The following is a 21,924-nucleotide window of genomic DNA, read 5'->3' as shown; positions in this document are numbered from 1 at the left end:
AATTGGGGTCTGATGACTCATTCCCTTGCGATGTGATTATGATTCTGAGTGCCATGGCATAGCCAGTCCTACCAGGGGCTGTGCGATGATTCAGTTTCCTCATCTCCTTTCTCTACTGTGGAATCTCTGTTCATGCAGGCACTATGATACATTTGTCAACTGGCATGTACAAGAGCTCATGGAAAACTCTAATAAGGTGATGCCTTGGGGCTGGTCTCAGGGGTAAGATGGTCATTCTGGTCACCCATAAGAGGTTCTGATAACATATTTAGAGCATACTCAAAATGAAAAATGGGGCTTCTCTGGTGGCTCAGGGGCTTCCCTGGTAGCTCAAATGATAAAGAATCTGCCTGCAATGCAGGAGACATGAGTTCGATCCCTGGGTCCAGAAGATCCCCTGGAGAAGGGAGTGGCTACTCAGTCCAGTATTCTTGCCTGGGAAATCCCATGGACAGAGGAGCCTGGTGGACTACAGTCCATGGGGTTGCAGAGTCAGACGCAACTGGGCGACTAACACTTTCACTCTCAAAATGCAAACGGAATTTCTCCGTGATCCAGTGTTTAAGACTTGGTGCTTTCATTGTCTTGGGCTCGTGTTCAATCCTTGGACAGAGAACTAAGATCCCACAAGCCAAGCAGCATGGCCAAAAACAAACAAACAAACAAAGCAAAACCAAAAAAATAAACAAAAATGAAAAACACAATAATCTTATCCTGTGGAACCCAGAGAACAGCCTTCCATGGACCCCCAGCTTACCCATCACACTGAGAAATACCACACACGATCTGGCACAGTGGAAGAAATCAGGGAAGGTTCTTGTGAGCAGCAGCACTCTCATTTTCAGCTCATTGCCTGGTGCACATCTGACTTTCACGTGTTTGTTGTGTCTAGTGTTCTTGCACCTGAGTACCATGTGCTCCAGGCCAATATTCATTGAAGCATTTGGTTCCTTTGTATCTTTAGCAACTAGATACTACAGAAAACCTTGATGCCCTGGGAGAGGGGTTTCTGGCTTCCAGTGGAGGGAGGGGATTAAGAACTTTGCCACCAAAATCACAAGTCCAGAGAAAACAGTTGAGTGGGATGTTTTCCTGTCAAGCTGCTTTGGGGCTTACATCATCTGGCCCCAGAACTGCTGAAGGGCAAAGATAGTTTCCTGAAGACACTGTCCCCAGCATTAACAATTGGCCATGAGGACTAAAGATGCCTCCCCAAGACCCTGAGACCAAGGGTTGTAAAGAATAATTCTTCATGTCAATGAAACATCAATTTGTATTTCTCACACTTGAGGAGATGGTTGGATGGCATCACCAACTCGATGGATGTGAGTTTGAGCAAGCTTCAGGAGTTGATGATGGATAGGGAAGCCTGGCATGCTGCAGTCTATGGGGTTGCAGAGTCGGACACGACTGAGTGACTGAACTGAACTGAACTGATGATGTGATATCACTTACATGTCAAATCTAAAAAAATGATGTAAATGAACTTATTTACAAAACAGAAAAAGACTCATAGACAGAGAAAACAAGCTTGTGGTTACCAAAGGGAAAATGGAGAATGGTAAATTGGAAATTTGGGTTAATAGATACACCCTCCTATATATAAAATAGATAATAAGAACCTACTTTATACACAGGAAACTATATTCAATATTTTGTAATAATTTTAATGGAAAAAATTCTGAAAAACAATATATGTATATATGTATGTAAGTGAATCACTTTCCTATATACCTGAAACATTGTAAATCAACTCTACTTCAGTTAAAAATAATAGGCACACAATAGTTTTTTGCTCCCCCTCCCCAGGAATTGTATAGTTTTTCTTAATGACATCATCTCCTTTAGCCTTTTCATTTTATGGGTGAGGAAAGGGAGGTGCACAGTGTGGCATTGACATTGATTATTTGAACTGGAAATCATGATAGCCTTGATTTGAGGTCTTTCAATTTCTGTTTCCTGGAGTTGGGATATTATGAATCACGGTGTGAGAAATCAGCAACAATTATCCAGAACAAGACAGTGCCTTGTGAGCCTCCTCACTCCCATCATTGGGCTGTTCTCATCTAGCACGCTGTCAGTGGATGACCCACCCCAGGCGGAGCACTCCTGGCACCTAAGCATCATTATGAAATGACTTAAGTGCTGACCTATATTGTGCAGTTGTTTCTCAAACTTGAGGCAACATCAGAATCACCTGGAGTGTAAACTAAAAGCTTGGGTGTTTGGGCAAAATGTAGACCTAGTAAGTCAAACCCGGGCTTCCTTGGTGGCTCAGCGATAAAGAACTTGTGTGCAATGCAGGAGACTCGGATTCCATCCTTGGGTCAGGAAGATCACCTGGAGAAGGAAATGGCAACCTAGTCTAGCCTGGAAAATCTCATGAACAGAGGAGCCTGGTGGGCTAGAGTCTATGCAGTCACAAAAGAGTCAGACATGACTTAGCAACTAAACAAGAATGACAAGTTAAACCCACTCCTCTCAAAATTCTAACTGTCTAGGCTTAGGACAGGGCCTTAGATGAAAGAGATGTATGTGGCAAGGTATGGAGACAGAGCATGGAGCTTCCAGGTTCTCTGAGGATGCCATTCACTCCAGATCTTTGACATGTTCACCAGCCTAGAAGTTCTCCAAACCCCATCTTTTTGGGTTTTTATGCAGGCTTCACTACATAGATATTGATTAAATCATTGGCCATTAGCAATTGCTTCAAACTCCAGCCCCTCCCCTGTCCCTGGAGGTCAGAACTTGGTGGCAATGAAAGTTCCAACCCTCTAATCCAATGGTTGGGGTTTCCCAGCAACCTGCAAAAGTCGCCTCATAACGTAACAAAAGACACTTTTATTGCTCTCAACACCTAGGACATTTCAAGGATTTTAGGAGCTCTGTGCCAGAAATGGGAACAGAGATTAAACATGTATTTCTTTTTTAAATATTTATTTTATTTTGGCTGTGCTGGGTCTTTGTTGCTGCGCTTGGACTTTCTTTAGTTGCGACGAGCTAGGGCTACTCTCTAGTTGTGGTTCTCTGGTTTCTCATTGTGATGGCTTTTCTTGTTCCAGAGCACAGGCTCTAGGACCATGGGCTTCAGTAGCTGCATCACACGGGCTCAGTAGTTGTGACTCACAGGGCCAAGTTGCCCAAGGCATGCACAGTCTTCCCAGACTAGGGATTGAGCCCGTGTCCCCTGCATTAATGGGCCCATTCTTAACCACTAGACAGCCAGAGAACTATAAACACGTATTTCTTAATTCAGATCACAACACATGTCCCATATTGGCAGATCTGTGTCTTGAAGATGTAAAATAATATTTAGCTGAGTACATGAGATTAGAGGCAAGTTTACATGTATGGGCTTTTCCCTTATCACTCGGAAACCTCCCTCAGTCATAAGGGTTGGTAACAAAATCTCATTCCCAGCATACAGGGAAGAGGCATGTGCCATCTGTAGGGGTTGGGAGTGGAGTGGGAGTGGAGTGGGGAGGACAGAAAAGCCAGCTCTCAGCATTGCAGCATCCCTCTCCACACCTCGTGTAAGCCAGCTCAAGAGCTGGTCATCATTATTGGTGTGACCACTTCCGAGGAGCTGGTAAGGCCTGGAAAAACCCTGGCCACAAGAGGAGAAAATTTTGTCTTGGGAATTAGAGAGATCAGAGCTAAGAGAGTTGGTGACAAATTTTATTTTTTCTATGTGAAAACTCAGGCTGTGTTCATGGTCTTTTGAAAATAATGTTTTCCAACAATATGATTTAATAATGAAAAAGAGTCATAATTTTTAAAAATTAGATTTAATTTCAAAAGATATTATTCAAATTTAATAAAATATTTCACTACTGAACTAAAACTTTGAATTTATCAAACAAAAATAATACATCTTGCAAAAAAAAAAAAGATGTTTCCAAAAACAGAATCACAGACATAGAGAATAAACATCTCAAGGGAGACAGGGAATTGGGGAAGGATGGAGGAGTTTGGGATTAGCAGATGCAAGCTATTATGTATAGGATGGGTAAACAGCAAGGTCCTATTGTATAGCACGGAGAACAATATTCAGTATTCTGTGATAAATCACAATGAAAAAGAATACACACGTGCACACAAAGTTCCCCACATACAAATGAGTTCCATTCCCAGAGTGTGCTCCTAAGTCCAATTTTTTTGCAAGTCCAACAAAGTTGGCCTAAGTACCCAACTAATACAAAGAGTTAAATACTGTAATACTGTAATAGGTTTATAATATTCTTCACACAAATAATACATAAAAAACAAACACAAAAAATAATGAAAACATATTTAATCCTACAGTACAGTACCTTGAAGAGTACAGTAGTACAGTACAGTAGCTGGCACACAGGGGCTGGCATCAACAGGCAAGAAGTGTTACTGACTGGAGGAGGGAGTTGGTAGAGCTGCAGGATTGTCAGCAAGAAGAGGTGGAGGGCAAGGTGCAATTTCACTCATGCCTGATGTTGATGGCACAAGTTCTAGTTCCTTGCTGGATTCAGTTCTATCCACACTCTTGAAAAAATGATCCAGTGATATCTGGGTAGTAGCACATTGGCATCTCTGAAAGTTTGCAACTTGAATATTCATTTGTAGGGGGACTTACTGTGTGTATCTGTTTTTTTTTAGTCATATTTGTTGTTTCTTGGTCGTGTTTTTTATTTGTATTTGTTGTTGTTTAGTCACTAAGTTGTGTCCAACTCTTTCGTGACCCCGTGGACTGTAGCCCACCAGTCCATGGGATTTTCCAGTCAAGAATACTGGAGCAGGTTGCCATGGCTGCCATTTCCTTCTCCAAGGGATCTTCCCAGCCAGGGATTGAACTTGCAGTTCCTGCATTAGCAAGCAGATTCTTTACTGCTGAGCCATCAGGGAAGCCCCATGAGTGTATATGTATATATGTAGATCTCTCTCTCTGAAACCTTTGCTGTACAGCAGAAATGAACACATCATTGTCAATCAACTATATGTCAATAAATAAATTTTTAAAAAATGTTTCAAGTATATCATTAGTTGTCTAACTCTTAACATTTGAATTTAAAATAATTTTCCTTTGTCAATGGTGCTCTTTCTATTTCAAGAAAATCATGATTGTTCATTTTGCCAGTGGGCTGGAGGCCATAGGATGGGGAGGTGGCCCTTCTTGCTCTCCACTGGGCGGATGTACCATTGGTCTGCCTGTAGGCCCTCACCTTGAGGATGTCTAGATTAACACCCAAGTCTATAGAGAGGGACTAAATGCTTTCATTCGTCACTGATTCATATTTTGGGATTGTAATATCTGAATATCTATACTTTAAATTTTCATAAGTGATTTTATTTTTTTCTCTTTGTAAAAGTTTGATGAAAACATTATTGGCTTTCCTATATGACTGAATTTATTTTTTATCTTTTTTTTTTACCGATATCTGATTTATTTCTACCTTTTAAGTAATATTTCAGCTTTTTTCTTTTGTTTCACACCTGACTTTAAAAATGCTACATATAGCTGTTAAGAAATTGTTATGAGAGTTTAATGAAGGAGTGAAATTATGGTTAACAATAAATGATAACTATCATATTATTATTTCCAGAAAATTCAGGAAATCTCTTTCTATTTTAACTTAAATATTGAGTTATATTGAGAGAATATTTACAAAAAAAATATTCAAGATGTAAATAAAAGGGACCAACATGAACTCAGCCCTCAGCTGAAGAAACAAAGGACATTAAGAATACCCGTGTGTTCATTCACCGTCTCATTGCCTTCCCATCCTTCCATTGGATGTAACTGTCATCCTGAATGTGATGGTTATTATTCGCTTGCATTTTGTTATAGATTTACCATATATGTATATGCCCTAAACAGATGTTGGGTTTCCCTGGTGGTTCAATGGTAAAGAACCCGCCTGCCAATGTAGGAGACACAAGTTCAATCCCTGGTTCAGGAAGATCCCTTGGAGAAGGAAATGGCAACCCAGGCCAGTGTTTTTGCCTGGAAAATCCCATGGACAGAGGAGCCTGGTGGGCTACAGTCCATGGCATCACAAAGAGACACTACTTAGTGACTAAACGGCAACAAAAATAGATGTTAATTAGTTTTGCATGCTTCTAGACTTCATATAAGTGAAATCATATTGCTTATACCCTTTTACAGCTTGCCTCATGTTCCTGAGATTCACTTGTGGTTCTGTCATGTTAGTTTGGGGGCTCTGAAGAGAAGACCCTGAGGTGAAATAAGATGTCAATAAATTTATTGGGAGAAATGCACATGAAAGATATGGGGAGAGGGATCAGGGCAGTCAAGCAGAGCATTCAAATCATTTATTTTTTTAAAATTATGTATTTATTTTTTGGTTGTGCCATGAGGGATTTGGGATCTTAGCTCCCAACCAGGGATCGAACCGATGACCCTTGAGTTGAAAGAGCAGAGTCCTAACCTCTGGACTACCGGGAAAGTCCCTGAGCCTTCAAATCATCATGCAGGACTGACACCGGTGATTGAAAAGAGGGAAGAAAGAGTGAGAGGAAGAGCCTCAGCATGCAGTGCAGCTGTGAGAACTCTGAGAATGTCTTGATCAGACTGATGAGGAGATGCACAGCAAAAGTTACCTGTAACAGCTTCTGTGTCCTGATGGAGTCCTGGCTCTGGTCCTCCTGCTGCTCTGTCATTGGTTGGGAGCATCTCAGGGAGAGTAGCCTTGGCAGGAATATCACAGTGGATCCAGAGGTGTGGCACCTGAGGCCATCTGCTTACAATTCTCATTGTGACAGGGTCTCTTAAAGGAAGATCAGAGAGGCACATCTCTGTGACCACAGCACTTCAGCATTGTGCTGCATGTATCTCCTCCTCTCCACGTGTTTGGGAGCAGATCCACTCTGATTCACTTTTTCCTAAGGGGGAACTTAGAAGCAGCATATAAATGGATTGACTACTGCACCTGTTTCTGCAATTGGTCCCAGTGGCTGGTTTCTACTGTCTCCCTTCTCCACTATCTATTCTGGATTTCCCTTATCCTCAGTGATCACCTTGGCAGGTCTTAGTGGCTTTCCTGGTGATCTAACCAAAGATCTCATCCATGAGAAGTCTGACCATTTAGTTATCATTTTCTTGTGATTGTTTAGTCACTAAGTGTGCCTGACTCTTTTTGACTGCATGGACTGCCAAGCTTCCATGTCCTTCACTATATCCCAGAGTTTGCTCAAACTCTTGTCCATTGAGTTGGTGATGCCATCCAACAATCTCATCCTCTGTTGCCCCCTTATCCTCCTGCCCTCAATCTTTTTCAGCATCAGGGTCTTTTCCAATGAGTCAGCTCTTCACCTTAGTTGGCCAAAGTTTTGGAGATTCAGCTTCAGCATCAGTCATTCCAATGAATATTCAGGGTTGATGTCCTTTAGGATTAACTGATTTTATCTCCCTGCTGTCCAAGGGACTCTCAAGAGTCTTCTCCAGCACCACAATTCAAAAGCATTAATTCTTGGGCACAGCCTTCTTTATGGTCCAACTTAGGTGTTCTTACATGTACTTATTCACAGTTATGGTTAGGCAAAGGGATACCAAGAGGTACCCAAGCAGATCACCTGAGTTCCTTGTGTATTGTTATAGTTTAGTCACTAAGTCATCTCCAACTCTTGTGACTCCATGGGCTGTAGCCCACGAGGCTCCTCTGTCCAAGCAATTTTTCAGGCAAGAATACTGGAATGGGTTGCCATTTCCAATATTTTCCAGGGGATCTTCCCAATCCAGGAATCAAACCTACATCTCTTGCATGGCAGGAGGATTCTTTACTGCTGAACCCCCAGGGAAGCCCTCCTTGTATATTACACAAGTAATATTACACTGTATTTCTCCCTGTCTTCATGTATAAAGGAAACTCTACCTCCTCCTGCATAGGCTGCATCTTGAAGGATGAATTCCTTTCTTCAAGAGTACTGCCACTGAGAGGTACTTCAGTTGTACCTCCAATACACCACCCAAAGCTCCATTAAGTCGACTACTTATGGATGAACCAGTGAATCCAGGGAAGTGGTAGAGTTGGCTCATACTGGCTAGAAAAGACCAAATGTTACATCTTCAGACTTTGAAAGCCAGTTGGTAACTTGAAATTGCCCAAGTTGGGAGTATCTACATCATAGATACTGACAATCACCACAAGTTTTGTCTTATGTTCTGTTTGTTTATTTTCTAGGAAGAAAATAGTTAAAAATTTACCAGCATACTATTGAGTGGATTCAATGGTCATGGGCCTCTTTTAGCCCCTCCTTCAATATAAAATGAATTCTATGCTTGGATGCTATCTTGTGTGGGATTCCATGCCTGTAGATCAGGCATCCCATAGTAGTGGTGACTGAGGCTCTGAAAGCAGAAATGGTATATACATCAATCCTTCTGAAGGCACACTGTTGCCCTTCCAAGAGGGAAAAGATCTGACACGTCAGTAACTTGCCACCATGAGATTAGTCAGACTCCTTGAAGAATACTGCCACATCAGGGGCTCAGTATTAGTCTCTGCTGCTAATAAGTTACACAGTCATCCTTGGTAAGTGGAAATGCCTTCTATTGAGCCCTATAGTTTTCTTTTCTTATGTCGTCCTTCTTTGGTTTTGGTGTCAATATGATGCTAGTCTCATAAAATGAGTTTAGGCCCTCTTCAGTATTTTGGAAGAGCCTGAGAAGTTAATTATTTAAATGTTTAGTAGAATTCACCATCTGATCCTGGGCTTTTCTTTCTTGGAAAGTTTTTGATTATTGATTCTCCTTACTCATTTTTGGTCTGTCCAGATTTTCTTTCTTCATGATACTGTCTTGGTAAATTGCATATTTCTAGGTATTTCTTCTAGGTTGTTATATTTGTTGGTATATAATTGCTTATAGTGATCTCTTATGATCTTTTGTACTTAATGTAAGTTGTAATGTCTTTTCTTTCATATCTGACTTGATTTGAGTCCTCTCTCTTTTTTTCTTAACTAATCTAGCTGAAGATTTGCCTATTATGCTTATCTTTTCAAAAAACAAAGTCTTAGTTTCATTGATCTTTTCTGTTGTGCGTTTGATTTCTATTTAATTTACTTCTGCTCTGATCTTTGTAATTTCCTTTCTTCTGTGAACATTGAGCTTAGTTTGCTCTTCTTTTCTGTTCTTGAGATATAAAGTTAGGTTGTTTACTTAAAACCTTTCTCTTTTCTTAATGTGTTTATTATTATAAACTTTCTTTTATTGCATCCTATAAGTTTTGTTATACTGCATTTTCATTTTTGTTTGGTTCAAGCTATTTAAAAATTTCCCCTTTGGCTTTTTTCTTTGATGCATTAGTTATTCGAGTACATGTTGTTTAATTTTCACATATTTGTTTATTTTTCACTTTTCCTCCTGTTATTGATTTCTAGTTTCTTTATTTTTATTTATTTCTTGGCTGCATCATTTGCCCATGGGATCTTATTTCCCTAACTAGGGATCGAACCCACAATCCCTGCAGTGGACACTTGGAGTCTTAACCATTGGACCACCAGGGAAGTCCCTCTTCATATATTTTCTTGTTACTAGTTACTGCTTTTTCTTTTCTTAAAGAAGTTTCTTAACATTTCTTTTGACTCTTTTGTGACCCCATGGACTGTAGCCCACCAGGTTCCTCTGTCCATGGGATTTCCCAGGCAAGAATACTGGAGTGAATAGCCATTTCCTTCTACAGGGGATCTTCCCAACCCAGGGATCAAACCCACGTCTCCTGCATTGGCAGGCAGATTCTTTACAACGAAGCCATTAGTGGTGATGAACTCTTTTATCTTTCGCTTTTTCTGGCAGTCTCTTAATCTTTTAATCTTAAGAAGATTAATCTCTTAATCTTCAATTCTGAATGATAACTTTGCCAGGTAGAGTACTCTTGGTTGGAAGTTTTATTCCTTTCAGTACTTTGAATATATCACACCACTCCCTTCTGGCCTGCAAAGTTTCTTCTGAGAAGTCAGCTGATAGTTTTATGAGAGTTCTCTTGTTTGTACCAAGTTGTTTTTCTCTTGCTGTTTTTAAGATGATCTCTTTAACTTTTGACATTTTAATTATTACATGTCTTGGTGTGGGTCTCCTTGGCTTAATCTTGTTTAGAACTCTCTGTGCTACCTCATCTTGGATGGCTGTTTCCTTCCCCAGATTAGAGGTTTTCAGGCATTATTTCTTCAAATAAGTTTTCTGCCCCTTTTACTCTTTCTTCTTCTGTGTATGCTTAGTCATGTCCAACTCTTTGTGACCCCATGGACTGTAGCCCACCAGGTTCCTCTGTCCATGGGATGTTCCAGGCAAGAATACTGGAGTGGATTGCCATTTTCTACTTTAAGGGATCGAACCTGAGTCTCTTGTGTCTTCTGCATTGGCAGGCAGGTTCTTTACCAGCTGAGCCACCTGGGAAGCCCTTTCTTCTTCTGGTACCACTACAATATGGATGCTATTCTGTTTGTTGTGTTCAGTAGGTCCCTTAAGCTATATTCACATTTAAAAATTCATTTTGCTGCTCTGTTTGGGTGATTTCCACTACCTCTCTTTGAGGTCACTGATTCATTCATCTACTTCATATAGTTTGCTGTTCAACCCTGCTAGTGTATTTTTTTTTTTCAGTTCAGCTATTATATTCTTCAGGTCTGTGACTTCTATTTCATGCTTTCTTATAATTTTTGTCTCTTTCTTACAGTTCTCACTGTGTTCATCCGTTCTTCTCTTGTTTTTGTAAGCATCTTTATGATCATTACTTTGACCTCTTTATCAGGTAGATTACTTATCTCTGTTTCACTAGGGTCTTTCTCTGAGGTTTTGTTTTTTCATTTGGAATATATTCCTCTGTCTCCCCATTCTGCCTGATGCTCTGTGTTTGTTTCTGTGTCTTAGGTAAAACAGCTATCTCTCCAAGTCTTAAAGGAGTGGCCTTGTGCAAAGATGACTCATGGGGCCCAGTTGCACTATTTGCCTGGTCACCAGAGCTAGGCAGTCAAGGGACATCTCTATGTGGGCTGGGTGTAATTTCTAGCATTAGTAGGGCCTCAGAGGTGGCATGGAGGGATCAGGTGTGCCTACTGGCTTTAACAGGGAAAGAGGGTGTGCCAAAATGGTGCCCACCAGTGCTGACACTAGCAAGGCCAAAAGAGAACTCAAAGATGATGTCTGTCAGTGCTTCCACCCCCAGAGAGTCTCAGCAAGTTTCTGCATCTCCCCCCAAGTCTAGAAATACCCCCAAGTCTAGCAAGTCAATCTCCTCCACACATGGTCCAGGCACCCTTCAAACTGCCACTCCTGTGTGAGGTCCCAGGGCAAGTGAGTCAGTGCATGAGCCCTTTAGGAGCAGTTATTCCATTCTCTACAGCTCTATGAACATAAACCACCTTTGTTTTCATAGACAGGGAATTTGTGGGCTTGTCTCTTTGGCACAGGTCCCCAGGGTTTTGAATGCTTTATGTGGAGCATAAACACCTTGCTCTTCAAGGCAAAGTTGTCTCCCTCACTTATGGGTTGCCATGTCTTGGATGTGGTGTTTGGTGAGACCAAGTCTCTGCTTCTCCTACCTATCTCAATGTGGCCTTTTTAATCTTTGCTGTGGATGCAAGGTCAGCTAGTTTTGTAGATTTAGCGTGTCCTTGTGATGTGAGTTCAGAATCTTTGTACATCACCATTTTAAAGTGGAAGTCTTCTTTTCAATTTTAAAAAAGTTTTATTTATTTTATTTTTTGGCTGTGTTGGGTCTTTGTGGCTGCATGGGTTTTTCTCTTGTTGTGGATAGTGGGAGCTGTTCTCTAGTTGCAGTGTGTAGGCTTCTCATTGTGGCGGCTTCCTTTGTGGAGCATGAACCCAATAATTGTAGTGCCCAGGCTTAGTTGCTCCATGACATATGGGATTCTCCCAGATCAGGGATCAAATCTGTCCATGTCTCCTGCCTTGGCAGGGAGATTTTTACCACTGAGCCACCAAGGAAGCCCCCTCTTTTCTATTTTTAATTATTATTTTCCTGTTTTTCTCCTCTAACTGAATAATATCAAATGACCTGTCTTCTGTTGCTCTAATTCTTTTTTTTTGTTAAATCCAGTCTGTTGTTGAAGCTGTCTGTGGAATTCATCAGCTTAGTCATTGCAGAGTGGAAAAGTCCTTCAACTCCAGGATTTCTGTTAGTTTTTATTTAATGATTTCTGTTTCTTTGTCGGACTCATTTTTTTTAAGTTCTCAATTTTTAATTTGATTTAATATCCAGCATGACTTGTGGGATATTAGTTCCCTGATCAGGGATCAAACACAAGCTCTTGGCAGTGAAAGCAAGGAGTCCTAACCACTGGACTGCTAAGGAATGCCCTAAACTATTTTTTTTTATGCATTATGCTTCTAATTTTATTTTGTTTTCTCTGTGTTGTTGTAGTTCACTGAATTTCTTAAAAGGATTATTCAGAATTATTTGTCAGTTCATTTATCTCCTTTTCTTTAGGATCAATTATTGGAGCTTCTCTGGTGGCTCAGAGGATAAAGAATCTGTCTGCAGTACAGGAGATCTGGGTTCAATTCCTCGGTCAGGAAGATACCCTGGAGAAGGGAATGGCAACCCACTTCAGTGTTCTTGCCTGGAGAATCCCATTGGCAGTTAGCTTGGTAAGCTACAGTCCATGGGGTTGCAGAGTTGGACACAACTGAGTGACTACCACAACAACTACTATTGGAGCTTTATTAGTTTCCTTTGCAGGTGTCATGTTTCCTTGATTTTTGTGATCTTTGTGGCCTTCGTTGTCCGTGCATTTAAGAAAGTAGTTGCCTCTTCCAGTCTTTACAGTCTGGCTTCGGAAGGGAAAGCCCTTCACCAGTCAGCTTGTCCAGAGATTCTGAGTAAGGCATCTGGTGGTGTCCATGGGTGTTTGCTGCTGGAGTTCTCAGACAGGCAGGTGGTGCCTGGGTCAGCAGGTGACCATACCTGGTGCTTAGATCCACAAGGTCGACCCTTACGACAAACTACCCTTGCGTCTGAGTTCACTGAGTTTGACCAGGTGCCTGAGTCTGTGATGGTAAGCCTGGGACCTGAGTCTGTGTGGGTGGGCCTGGATCCTGGGTCTGTGCCAGCCAGTCAGGTCCTGGGGACCACTGGGGTGGGTCTGGCATCTGGGCCCACAGGAGCTGGCCTGGTGGTGGGGTAGGCCTGGAGTCTGGGTTCACAGGAGCCTGGAAGCTGGGGTTACCTTGCATTTGGGTGAACCTGACAACTGGGGCTGCAGGAGTCAGCCTATAACCTATAGTCCCAGGGCTCATGGGGCCAACCTGGAGGTTGAATCCAAGGAACAAGTCTGGAGGTTGGGACCATGGGAGTCAGTGAAAGCTGGGGCCATGGGAGCAGCCAAATGCTGGGTTGGGCTGGACTGGGCTGGGAGTCTGTATCCACAGAAGCTTGCCAAGAGTCCAGGCCAGGGAAACCAGCCAAAAGTCTGAGGCCATGGGGCTGCCTGGGACTGCCATGAGTCAGGAGCCTGGCTCCATAGGAGCCTGCCTGGAGCCTGGGGCCAATGGTACCAGCCTTGCATTGGGGCAGGCCAAGAGCCTAGTTCCATGAAAGCTCATCTGGAGTATAGGTCTGTAGAAGCCATCTTGGTGCTGGGGCAGTTGGGAACCTGGGGCCATGGAGCCAACCTGGTGCTAAGGCAGGTCAGGAAGCCTACCAGAAGCCTGGGTTCATAGGAACCTACCTGGTGCTGGGTGGGCTGGCAACCTGGTTTTGTGCAAGCCCATCAGGAGCCTGGGTTCATGGGAACTGGCCTGATGTTGTGGTGGGCTGATGGTAGAGTCCACTGTGAAGTCAGGTCCTTACTTCACTTCCTTCTCCCATAGGTTAGATGTCTCTCTCCACAGGGGAGAGGTGACGGGAGTAATGTAAAACTGTCTTTCCTATGTTTTTCAATGCATCTTTTCTTATTTCCATGTTCCACCCAAGTGCTGTAATCCCTCACCTGTGAAGCTCTTGTGAAGGTATTTCAGAGCGTGGAGAGTTGTTCAAATGGATGTTTCTGGGAGGGGACAAGCCCTAGAAATTCCTAAACCACCACCTTGTTGATGTCATTCTCTAATTCTTCTGCTGTGTGCTGTCTATTGCCAAATACAAATATTGGCTTATTTTATTTTGTTTAATGTATTTTACAGTGCAAGAGATGCTGTTTGCCTCCTCCAAATTTGCCACTTTTCATAGTTTGCTGTTCTAGAAAGATATTCTTATTCATCATTTGTTTCTTAAACATGGTTAGGACAGTTGTTTTAAGCTCTGTGTATAAGAGTTACAAAATGTGATCTCTGTGTGGATATGTTTCTATTTTCCCTTTCTTTCTTTCTTTTGCTTTCTCCCTCCCTCCTTCTCTCCCTCTCTCCCTTCCTTCCTTTCTCTTCCCTTTCTTTCCTTTTTTGCTCTTATTCTTTTTTGTGTGTATGCCTGGTAATCTTCAACTACTTACGGCTTGTTGTCTGTGAAGTGACTCTGCTTGCTTCTAGAGAGACTTTCTCTTTCCTTCTGGTAGAAAGTATTTGGCCCAAATGAAACCAAATATAGTTTGAGAGTACCTGGTTCAATCAAACTGTAAGTACTCCAAGTGAAAATCCTTGTGAGGGTCTGTCCATCATCACAGACTTCCAGGAATGACTTCTTTTCTTTACTATTGTCATTTGCTCCCTCCCCCCCCCCCCACAGTGCCAAGACAGCCTATCTCATGAGTTCCAGAGGCTGAGGAAAGTTGAGGGTGGGTCTGGGGCTGGTTTGCTTGTTCCTTCCTCAGGCCCAGGCCTACCCTGAATCCCAACTGCTTTTTTCCTATGCTTATATGACTAGAGTATTGACAGTGGTGTGTTCTATATCAGCATAGAATATATTGTAGTTTTAATGCTGTTTAAAAACATTGCAGGTCCTGATTCTGTAAGTCTGGGGTAGAACCTGAGATTGTGCATTTCTGGTAAACTGCTGGTTGTTGCCAGTGCTGCTGCTCCACGCACCACACTTTGAACATAAGGAATGTGCAGAAGAAGGACGTTGCATGTGATTTGCCAACAGGTGAACCATAGAAAAATTGAGTTGTGGGGATTATACTATCAGAACTGGGATGGATTTGTGGGGCTGAGATGACTGTATTACACCTTAAACTGAATAATGAAAGATAGATATGGATGGACAAAGGAATTAAATTTCAAGGCAAATTCAGTTCTGGCTAGCTAAGAGAGTAGGGAAGCTGTATCTCTAAACTGTATCCTTATGGAGTTATTTTCTTGCAGAGAGAGAAATTTCCTTCATCATATTTGACTCAATTTCCCATCTCAGGAGTATCTACTCCCTTAGCTATGAAGGATGTCACTTCCATATTAGGGAGAGATACACAGAGGTCTTGGGTTATCTGGTATCACCTAAGCCCCCATCACCTCTGATAATGGTACTATGGGCTAAGTTCCCAGGTCATATGTTTTATAGGATGCAATAAAGAATCTGGAAGGACCACATATCCTATCGACCGTGGTCATGAACGAGTTTGCCTTAGTATATGCTGCATCTATACTAGTGTGTCCTGGATGTTTGCTTCTTCATACCTGATGGCAGGATGTTGAGCCCCTCTTCTTAAGATATCCAAGTGCATTCAGTCCTGTATAAGGAGCATGGGGGTGATGTCCAAACTCTGGACTTTCTTCTGCCGTTTCCTTCTCAAGGGGACCTTCCCCATCCCGGGATACAACCAGTGTCTCCTGCAACTCCTGCCTTGGCAGGTGGATACTTTTAACACTGAGCCACCTGGGAAGCCCTTTCTTCTCAGAGAATGGGAATCAACTCATGCTAAGGGATGCTCTAGGCAGGACCTCCTTATAGACTCAACTTGATTCTAAATCCCAGTTTTGACTCAACAAAACTTGCTGTACCTTTAAATGTCAGTGCTTCATGACTCCACACTCCTAAGAGGACAGCTCACCAGCTTATCGTGGGCTACCCAGGACAAGATCAAGAAACAAGAATCTTTGGGGAGGGTGAATGTGTGAACATGAGGGTGTCTTTATGAGGTGAGGTAGGCTGATAAGATAGTTAGGAACCCTACATAAAATCTTAGCACAATCCCATCAGAGGCTGAAGAACCTGAGACATTTATTCACCAATCCCCTCCCCAATTGGTTGAGGTTGCCCCTGAGATGCAAGCCCTTTATGTGGAGCAGACAGGAGCTGGGAATCACTTCAGATAGTGAACTCAGATGGACTGAAAGGACGGGACAGAGCCTCACCAGCACTGCCTGTTTCCCTTTGCAGAAGAGCTAATGCATGTCTGCTAGCTCATCGAATAGAGTATCTAGGAGCCACTATTCTAGAGTCCATGAGGGGCAGGGTGTGCAGGAGCTGACCTTGTCCAGGCAAGTCTTTCCTTGAGTGGAGAAGCAGCATTCATACTTGCTCTGAAGAGCTGGAGGAGCATACACTTGAGTGTATTTTTTCATCCGAGATTGTCAGGAGATAAGATGACTGGACCAGGAGTGGTTGGAAACTACACAGGCCTTAGGGGACCCCTCCCTTTCTAAGTCTACCTTGAACCCACTATGGGTTTCCACTCATTGAAATAAGATTAGTGTAATATTTTGCAGCATCATTACTTACTCATCAGCCATGGGACAGTCCCATAACACTTCTTTCCTCAAACTCAGTGTTGATGACGATGTTTCCTGGTGACTACTCTTGAAGACTTAGCATGCCTCCCTTTTCACGGTGCATGAACAGGTTGCAACCATGCCCCAGTTGATATTTCTTTATATAAAGCCTCACTAAATTCCCCTGGTATCAGGAACTGACAAATACTCAGGGTGCTGGGAAGTCCTAGCCCCAGTGAGGCAGAACTTCCTCCTTTCTTGATGTGGATCAAAGATTCAGGCCCTATTGGACTCCGTCAGAGCACCTGAGCACAGAAGAAGCCATAGTCCATAGCTATAGGGACACGGCGTCCTCTGTAGCTGCAAAGCCTGCTGACCTTTAATCTCTGTTTCCAGACCCCTAGCCTTGGCCCTCCTGTCGTCTTAAGGCTCTGGGTTTAGACCTGAATGCAGGTACCACTGCTTCTGCTGGAAGGTACGTCCAAGAAGGTGAACAGGAGAGGGGGTGAGGTGAGTTCTGGGACCGTAGATTCTCCCTGGGATTGCTGTTGGCTCATTAGCTCTTCTTCTGACTCAAGGTCAAATCGTGGCTTGGGACTGACTCAGATTTTCTTGTGGGATCCATCTGCATATAAATGTCTTCACACCTTGGCAGATCTGAAACAGCATCATCCAAAGGGAATGAAAAAATAAAAGGTACAGGTGAAGATGTACACGGAAGGGCCAAAAAATTGGAAAGGGGGGATATTTGGTACCCTCCTGCTCACATTTGCCTTTTGATTTTCTCTACAGTATTATCCAGGATACATCCAATTCTGGTGGATATTCAGGATGTCAACCACCTGGTATGGGTCCTTCAAGGCCAGACCCTCACAGCTGTCCCGAGGAAGGACCAAATGGATCCAGGTGAGTGGTCAAGGCCTGTCCAAGGCAATCCTTTTGGCCAGTACTGCTGTGTGTTGTGTGCTCAGTTTTTTCATTTTACTGTGAATAGACTCGTTAACTGGGCTTATCTCGCAGGTTGTAATGAATGAAAGAGTGATCTGTGATTATGTTGTGTTCCCAGTCACTGTTACCTTAATCTCATGCAAGTACACAGAGACTCTTGAGAAGGGCAGGGGGAATCCTGTCTACTTGGGACTGAAGGAGCCGGAGCTTTGCCTATTCTGCACAAAGGTCAAGGGGCAGCCCATGCTGCAGCTTCAAGTGAGTATGGAAAATAAGGGTCTTGTCTATGCCTGACTAGGAGTAAAAGTGAAAGTGGCAGTTGCTCAGTCGTGTCCGACTTTGCCACCATATGGACTGTAGCCCTGCCAGGTTCCTCTGTCCGTGCGATTCTCCAGGTAAGAATACTGGAGTGGGTTGCCATTACCTACTCCAGGGGATCTTCCCCACCCAGGGATCAAACCCAAGTCTCCAGCATTGTGGGCAGATTTTTTACCATCTGAGCCATAGTATTTACCCCCAACTAGGAGGAAGATGTGCATTTATTTCACTAAGTGCTCATTTGATGGAAAATTTAGCCTTTTAGAATCTTTGTTAAAATTTTTTAAAAATTTATTTCTAGCTGTGCCGGCTCTTCATTGCTGTGCATGGGCATTCTCTAGTTGCTGAGGACAGGGGCTATTCTCTAATTGCGGTGCACAGCCTTCTCATTGTGCACTGAGAAGTGGTGGCTTCTCTTGTTGCAAAGCATGGGCTCTAGAGCATGAGGGCTTCAACAGTTGCGGCACACAGGCTTAGTTTCCCCGTGGCATGTGGGATCTTCCCACACCAGGGATCGAACCTGTGTTCCCTGCATTGACAGGCCCATTCTTAACCACTGGACCACCAGAGAAGTCCTCTAGAATCTTTTAAAGGACAAACTATTTATTATCCTTATGCATATTTATTTTTGGTTCTTTTTAGGCTGCGTGTATTATGAAATAAGAAAAAATTTCATGGGTGTTTTGAAACTAATCTGCTAAAATCATTTGTTTTACTTAAAAAGTAATTCAGCAAAGAGGAAGGCTTTTAGATTTATTTTTGACTATATATATGAATCTCTCTCTCTCTCTCTGTCTCTGTCTCTCTCTCTCTCTCTCACACACACACACACACACACACACAGGATCATTCCTTGGTATCTTTGGGGGATTTGGTGCTGGATTCCTCTACCCCTCATGGATACCAAAGTGGATGCTCAAGTTCTTATATAACCCGTATAATTATGTAACCTATCCTTTAAATCATCTCTAGATTACTTAATAATACCTAATACAGTGAGAACACTATATAAGTAGTTGCCAGCACACAGAAAATTTAAGTTTTGCTTTTTTGGAACTTTCTGGAATTTTTTTGTTTTTTTTTTCCAAATATTTTTGGTCCTCAGTTGGTTTACTCCAAGTACGCAGAATCTGCTGATAGGGAGGGTCAACTGCACATGTGTGAGTGGAATCAGCTATGACAGTTTCAGCAGTTGATTATCACTAGGTGGGTGAGCAAATTAAAACATGTTTTTACAGGAGATAGTTTTCAACTTTAAGTGAACAAGCAATTCTCTGTAACAAACATTTTAATAATGCTATTCTCCATTATTTAAAAATATTTTAAGTTATAGGAGGATCACAAACCAGGCCTCTGTGTGCTTTAGGAAATCTCTTGATCCCTTGATCTATATATTCTATAGGTTTCCCAGGTGGCCCTAGTAGTAAAGAACCTGTCTGCTAATGCAGGAGACATAAGAGACACAGGTTTGATCCCTGGGTCGGGAAGATCCCCTGAAGGCAGGTATGGCAACCCACTCCAATATTCTTGCCTGGAGAATCCCATAGTGTCGCAAAGAGTTGGACATAACTGAAGCATCTTAGCTTGCATGCATGTATGTTCTATATCTATATTTATTCTACTGGAAAGAAGAGTGAAAGTGAAAGTCACTCAGTCATGTCCGACTCTTTGGAACCCCATGGACTAAACAGTCCGTGCAATTCTCCAGGCCAGAATACTGGAGTCAGTGGCCATTCCCTTCTCCAGGGGATCTTCCCAACCCAGGGGCCAAACCCAGGTCTCCTGCATTGTGGGCAGATTCTTTACCAGCTGAGCCACCAGGGAAGCCCATCTACTGGAGTCAGGAATAAATGTAAAAGCCTTCAGCAAACAAGCATAGGCAGACACTCAATTTGATGACAAGATAGAAAATAGTGGTTTAATGATGGTCAATTTTGCCCCTGACAAATTTTTCATTGTCTGGTGATATTTTTAGTTGCCACACCTCGAGACTGGGGGATGTTGCTGATCTCTAGTGGGTGGAAGGCAGGGGTGCTATTAAACCTCCCAGCATACACAAGACAGACCCTGACAACAAAAGATTATTCTGCCCAAAACATCCATAGTTCTGAGAACTCTGTTTAAATTCATGATAACTGTTATGTAACTATTCCTTGGGTTTATAAGGAACAGGTAATGGCTAAATCTGTGCTTTGTATTCTCAAAAACATTGATGTCAACACTGTTCTTCTTCAAAGTCTCACAGTAAGAACCATTGAAATTAATGGTCTAAGTTTTCACTCCTAAAGTTAACATCTCTAAAGTATTTGGGGCTGATAATTTTTAATGGTTTAATATGAAATAGAGGTGCCCAGGCCTGTTTCAACAGAGAAAACAATCTTGAATAGGAACTGTTAGTGTGCAGAGTGTGGAACAACTCAAACAGTGATGTTTCTCCCTGGGACCTCCTTCTTGCCCTTTAGGAACAGAACATAATGGATCTGTACCACCAAACTGAGCCTGTGAAGCCTTTTCTCTTCTACCATGACCAGAATGGCAGGGCCTCCAGCTTTGAGTCTGTGGCCTTCCCTGGCTGGTTCATCGGCTCCTGCTCCAGTGGAGGCTGTCCTGTGATTATCACCCAAGAACTGGGGAAAATCTACACTACTGACTTTGGGTTCACAGTACTCCAGGCTTAAGGCTGGTCTAAGGATGAAGGTTGTTCTCTGCACAGAGAATCTTGTCTTTGGTTTCCTCCATTCAAGCTCCTGAAGTGCTTCTGAATCACAACACTGCAAATCAACAATAATTAATTAAGAAAATAAGAGAGAAAAGTGCTTTGGAAATGAACATTGTCATACCGATCATTCAACAAGGAAAGGTAGAATTGCCATAATTTTTTTTTGGCTTGATGGTTCCCCAACCATCTTAGTCTTAAAGGAAGGAAGAATCTTGGTTAAGCTTTTTACCCAAGAGTATCTTACTGACCTCAACACATCCATGCAGTGACAACATCCACACAACACTGGGCCAAGTTGTGTGCCCTCTGCCAGGAACCACATGGATAACAGTTCAGGGAAGTTGAGAGTCTTTGCTATGGCTATGTAGCTAAATTATGACACCTTGACAAAAATACTAAAGAAAACTCTACTTAACATACCTGCTAATGATACTTCAAATAACAAATGAAGGTGATGATTCTTTCATTTGGAGTCCAGATCTCTGGATTTTCAGATATGTTGCTCTGTGGCAATGTATCAAGATCTTTTGGATCCTGGTGGGAAAAAGCAGACAGACAAGTTCCATAAAAGAAAAGACTAAGAAAAAAAGCTGGAACCCCTTGTGGGCGTGGCTTGTGTCTCAGTGAAGTTATCTGCTCCGCTGGTTTGAATGAAGAACTAGTGTTGTTTATGAAGTTTTCACCTAAAACGTTATCACTGGATCTCATGAAAAGTTAAATATGTGAAATAAAAAATTTGCTCCTCTCAGTTGCTGTTATGAATGGAATGACTTTAATGGGATATCATGATTATAATACTGATTCCTTGCATTCATAAGGAATTTTATCATTTGTTCCCATGAAATGATAAAATAGGTTCCCATGAAATCTCCCACTTCTAAGAAGAACTCAGTAGGATAGTTGTAGAAGGTGGTATCTTCCTAAACTCAGGTTTCCCCTGGCCTCACTACTGGGGTGGTGGTACAAATAAAGCATCATTAGTAGATATCACACTCCATATTTTATGCATAATGCTACTGCACAGCTAACAAAACGCTCCCCTATCTTATCCCAGAAAGAGCTTCTGAGAGTCTCCCATGGGTTTTTTTCATCAACTCACAGACCATGATCTGACATGGCATCCACTCGTCTAGAGCATAGTGACAACAAAGACTTATCTCTTCTTCTACCTTTTATGAAATAACATTTCTTCCCATATCATGTCAGTAAACAGCATTCTCTGTAAATACAGGGATTTCTTTTTTAAAATATTTATTTATTTATTTAATCTTGGCTGCACTGGGTCTTTGTTGCTGTGCAGGCTTTTCTCTAGTTGCAGTGTGTGGGCTTCTCATTGCAGTGGCTTCTCTTG

At 42.3% G+C, this 21,924-nt stretch overlaps 1 protein-coding gene across 6 annotated transcripts; it reads left to right on the top strand.

Annotated features, from left to right (window-relative positions):
* Positions 1-64: 64 nt before the first annotated feature.
* IL36A (interleukin 36 alpha) lies at positions 65-21,321 on the top strand. 6 transcript variants are annotated; one of them, XM_081587406.1, is made up of 8 exons: positions 65-196; positions 8,175-8,525; positions 14,881-15,026; positions 16,985-17,063; positions 17,167-17,284; positions 17,381-17,494; positions 17,655-17,794; positions 20,317-21,321. In XM_081587406.1, exons 5-8 carry the CDS (start codon positions 17,224-17,226, stop codon positions 20,530-20,532), a joined length of 531 nt encoding a protein of 176 aa, XP_081443532.1. In that variant the 5' UTR covers positions 65-196; positions 8,175-8,525; positions 14,881-15,026; positions 16,985-17,063; positions 17,167-17,223; the 3' UTR covers positions 20,533-21,321. The 6 variants fall into 6 exon arrangements, with proteins under 6 accessions (XP_081443532.1, XP_081443531.1, XP_081443533.1 ...); XM_081587405.1 differs by lacking the exon at positions 8,175-8,525; XM_081587407.1 differs by lacking the exon at positions 8,175-8,525 and having other exon boundaries at positions 65-222.
* The last annotated feature ends 603 nt before the right edge of the window (positions 21,322-21,924 follow it).

The sequence above is a fragment of the Giraffa tippelskirchi genome, chromosome 4 (assembly GCF_054371585.1).
Source record: "Giraffa tippelskirchi isolate mGirTip1 chromosome 4, T2T-mGirTip1v1.2.pri, whole genome shotgun sequence".
In the NCBI taxonomy this organism is placed as follows: Eukaryota; Metazoa; Chordata; class Mammalia; order Artiodactyla; family Giraffidae; genus Giraffa; species Giraffa tippelskirchi.
This window is presented reverse-complemented; position numbering and strand designations above follow the sequence as displayed.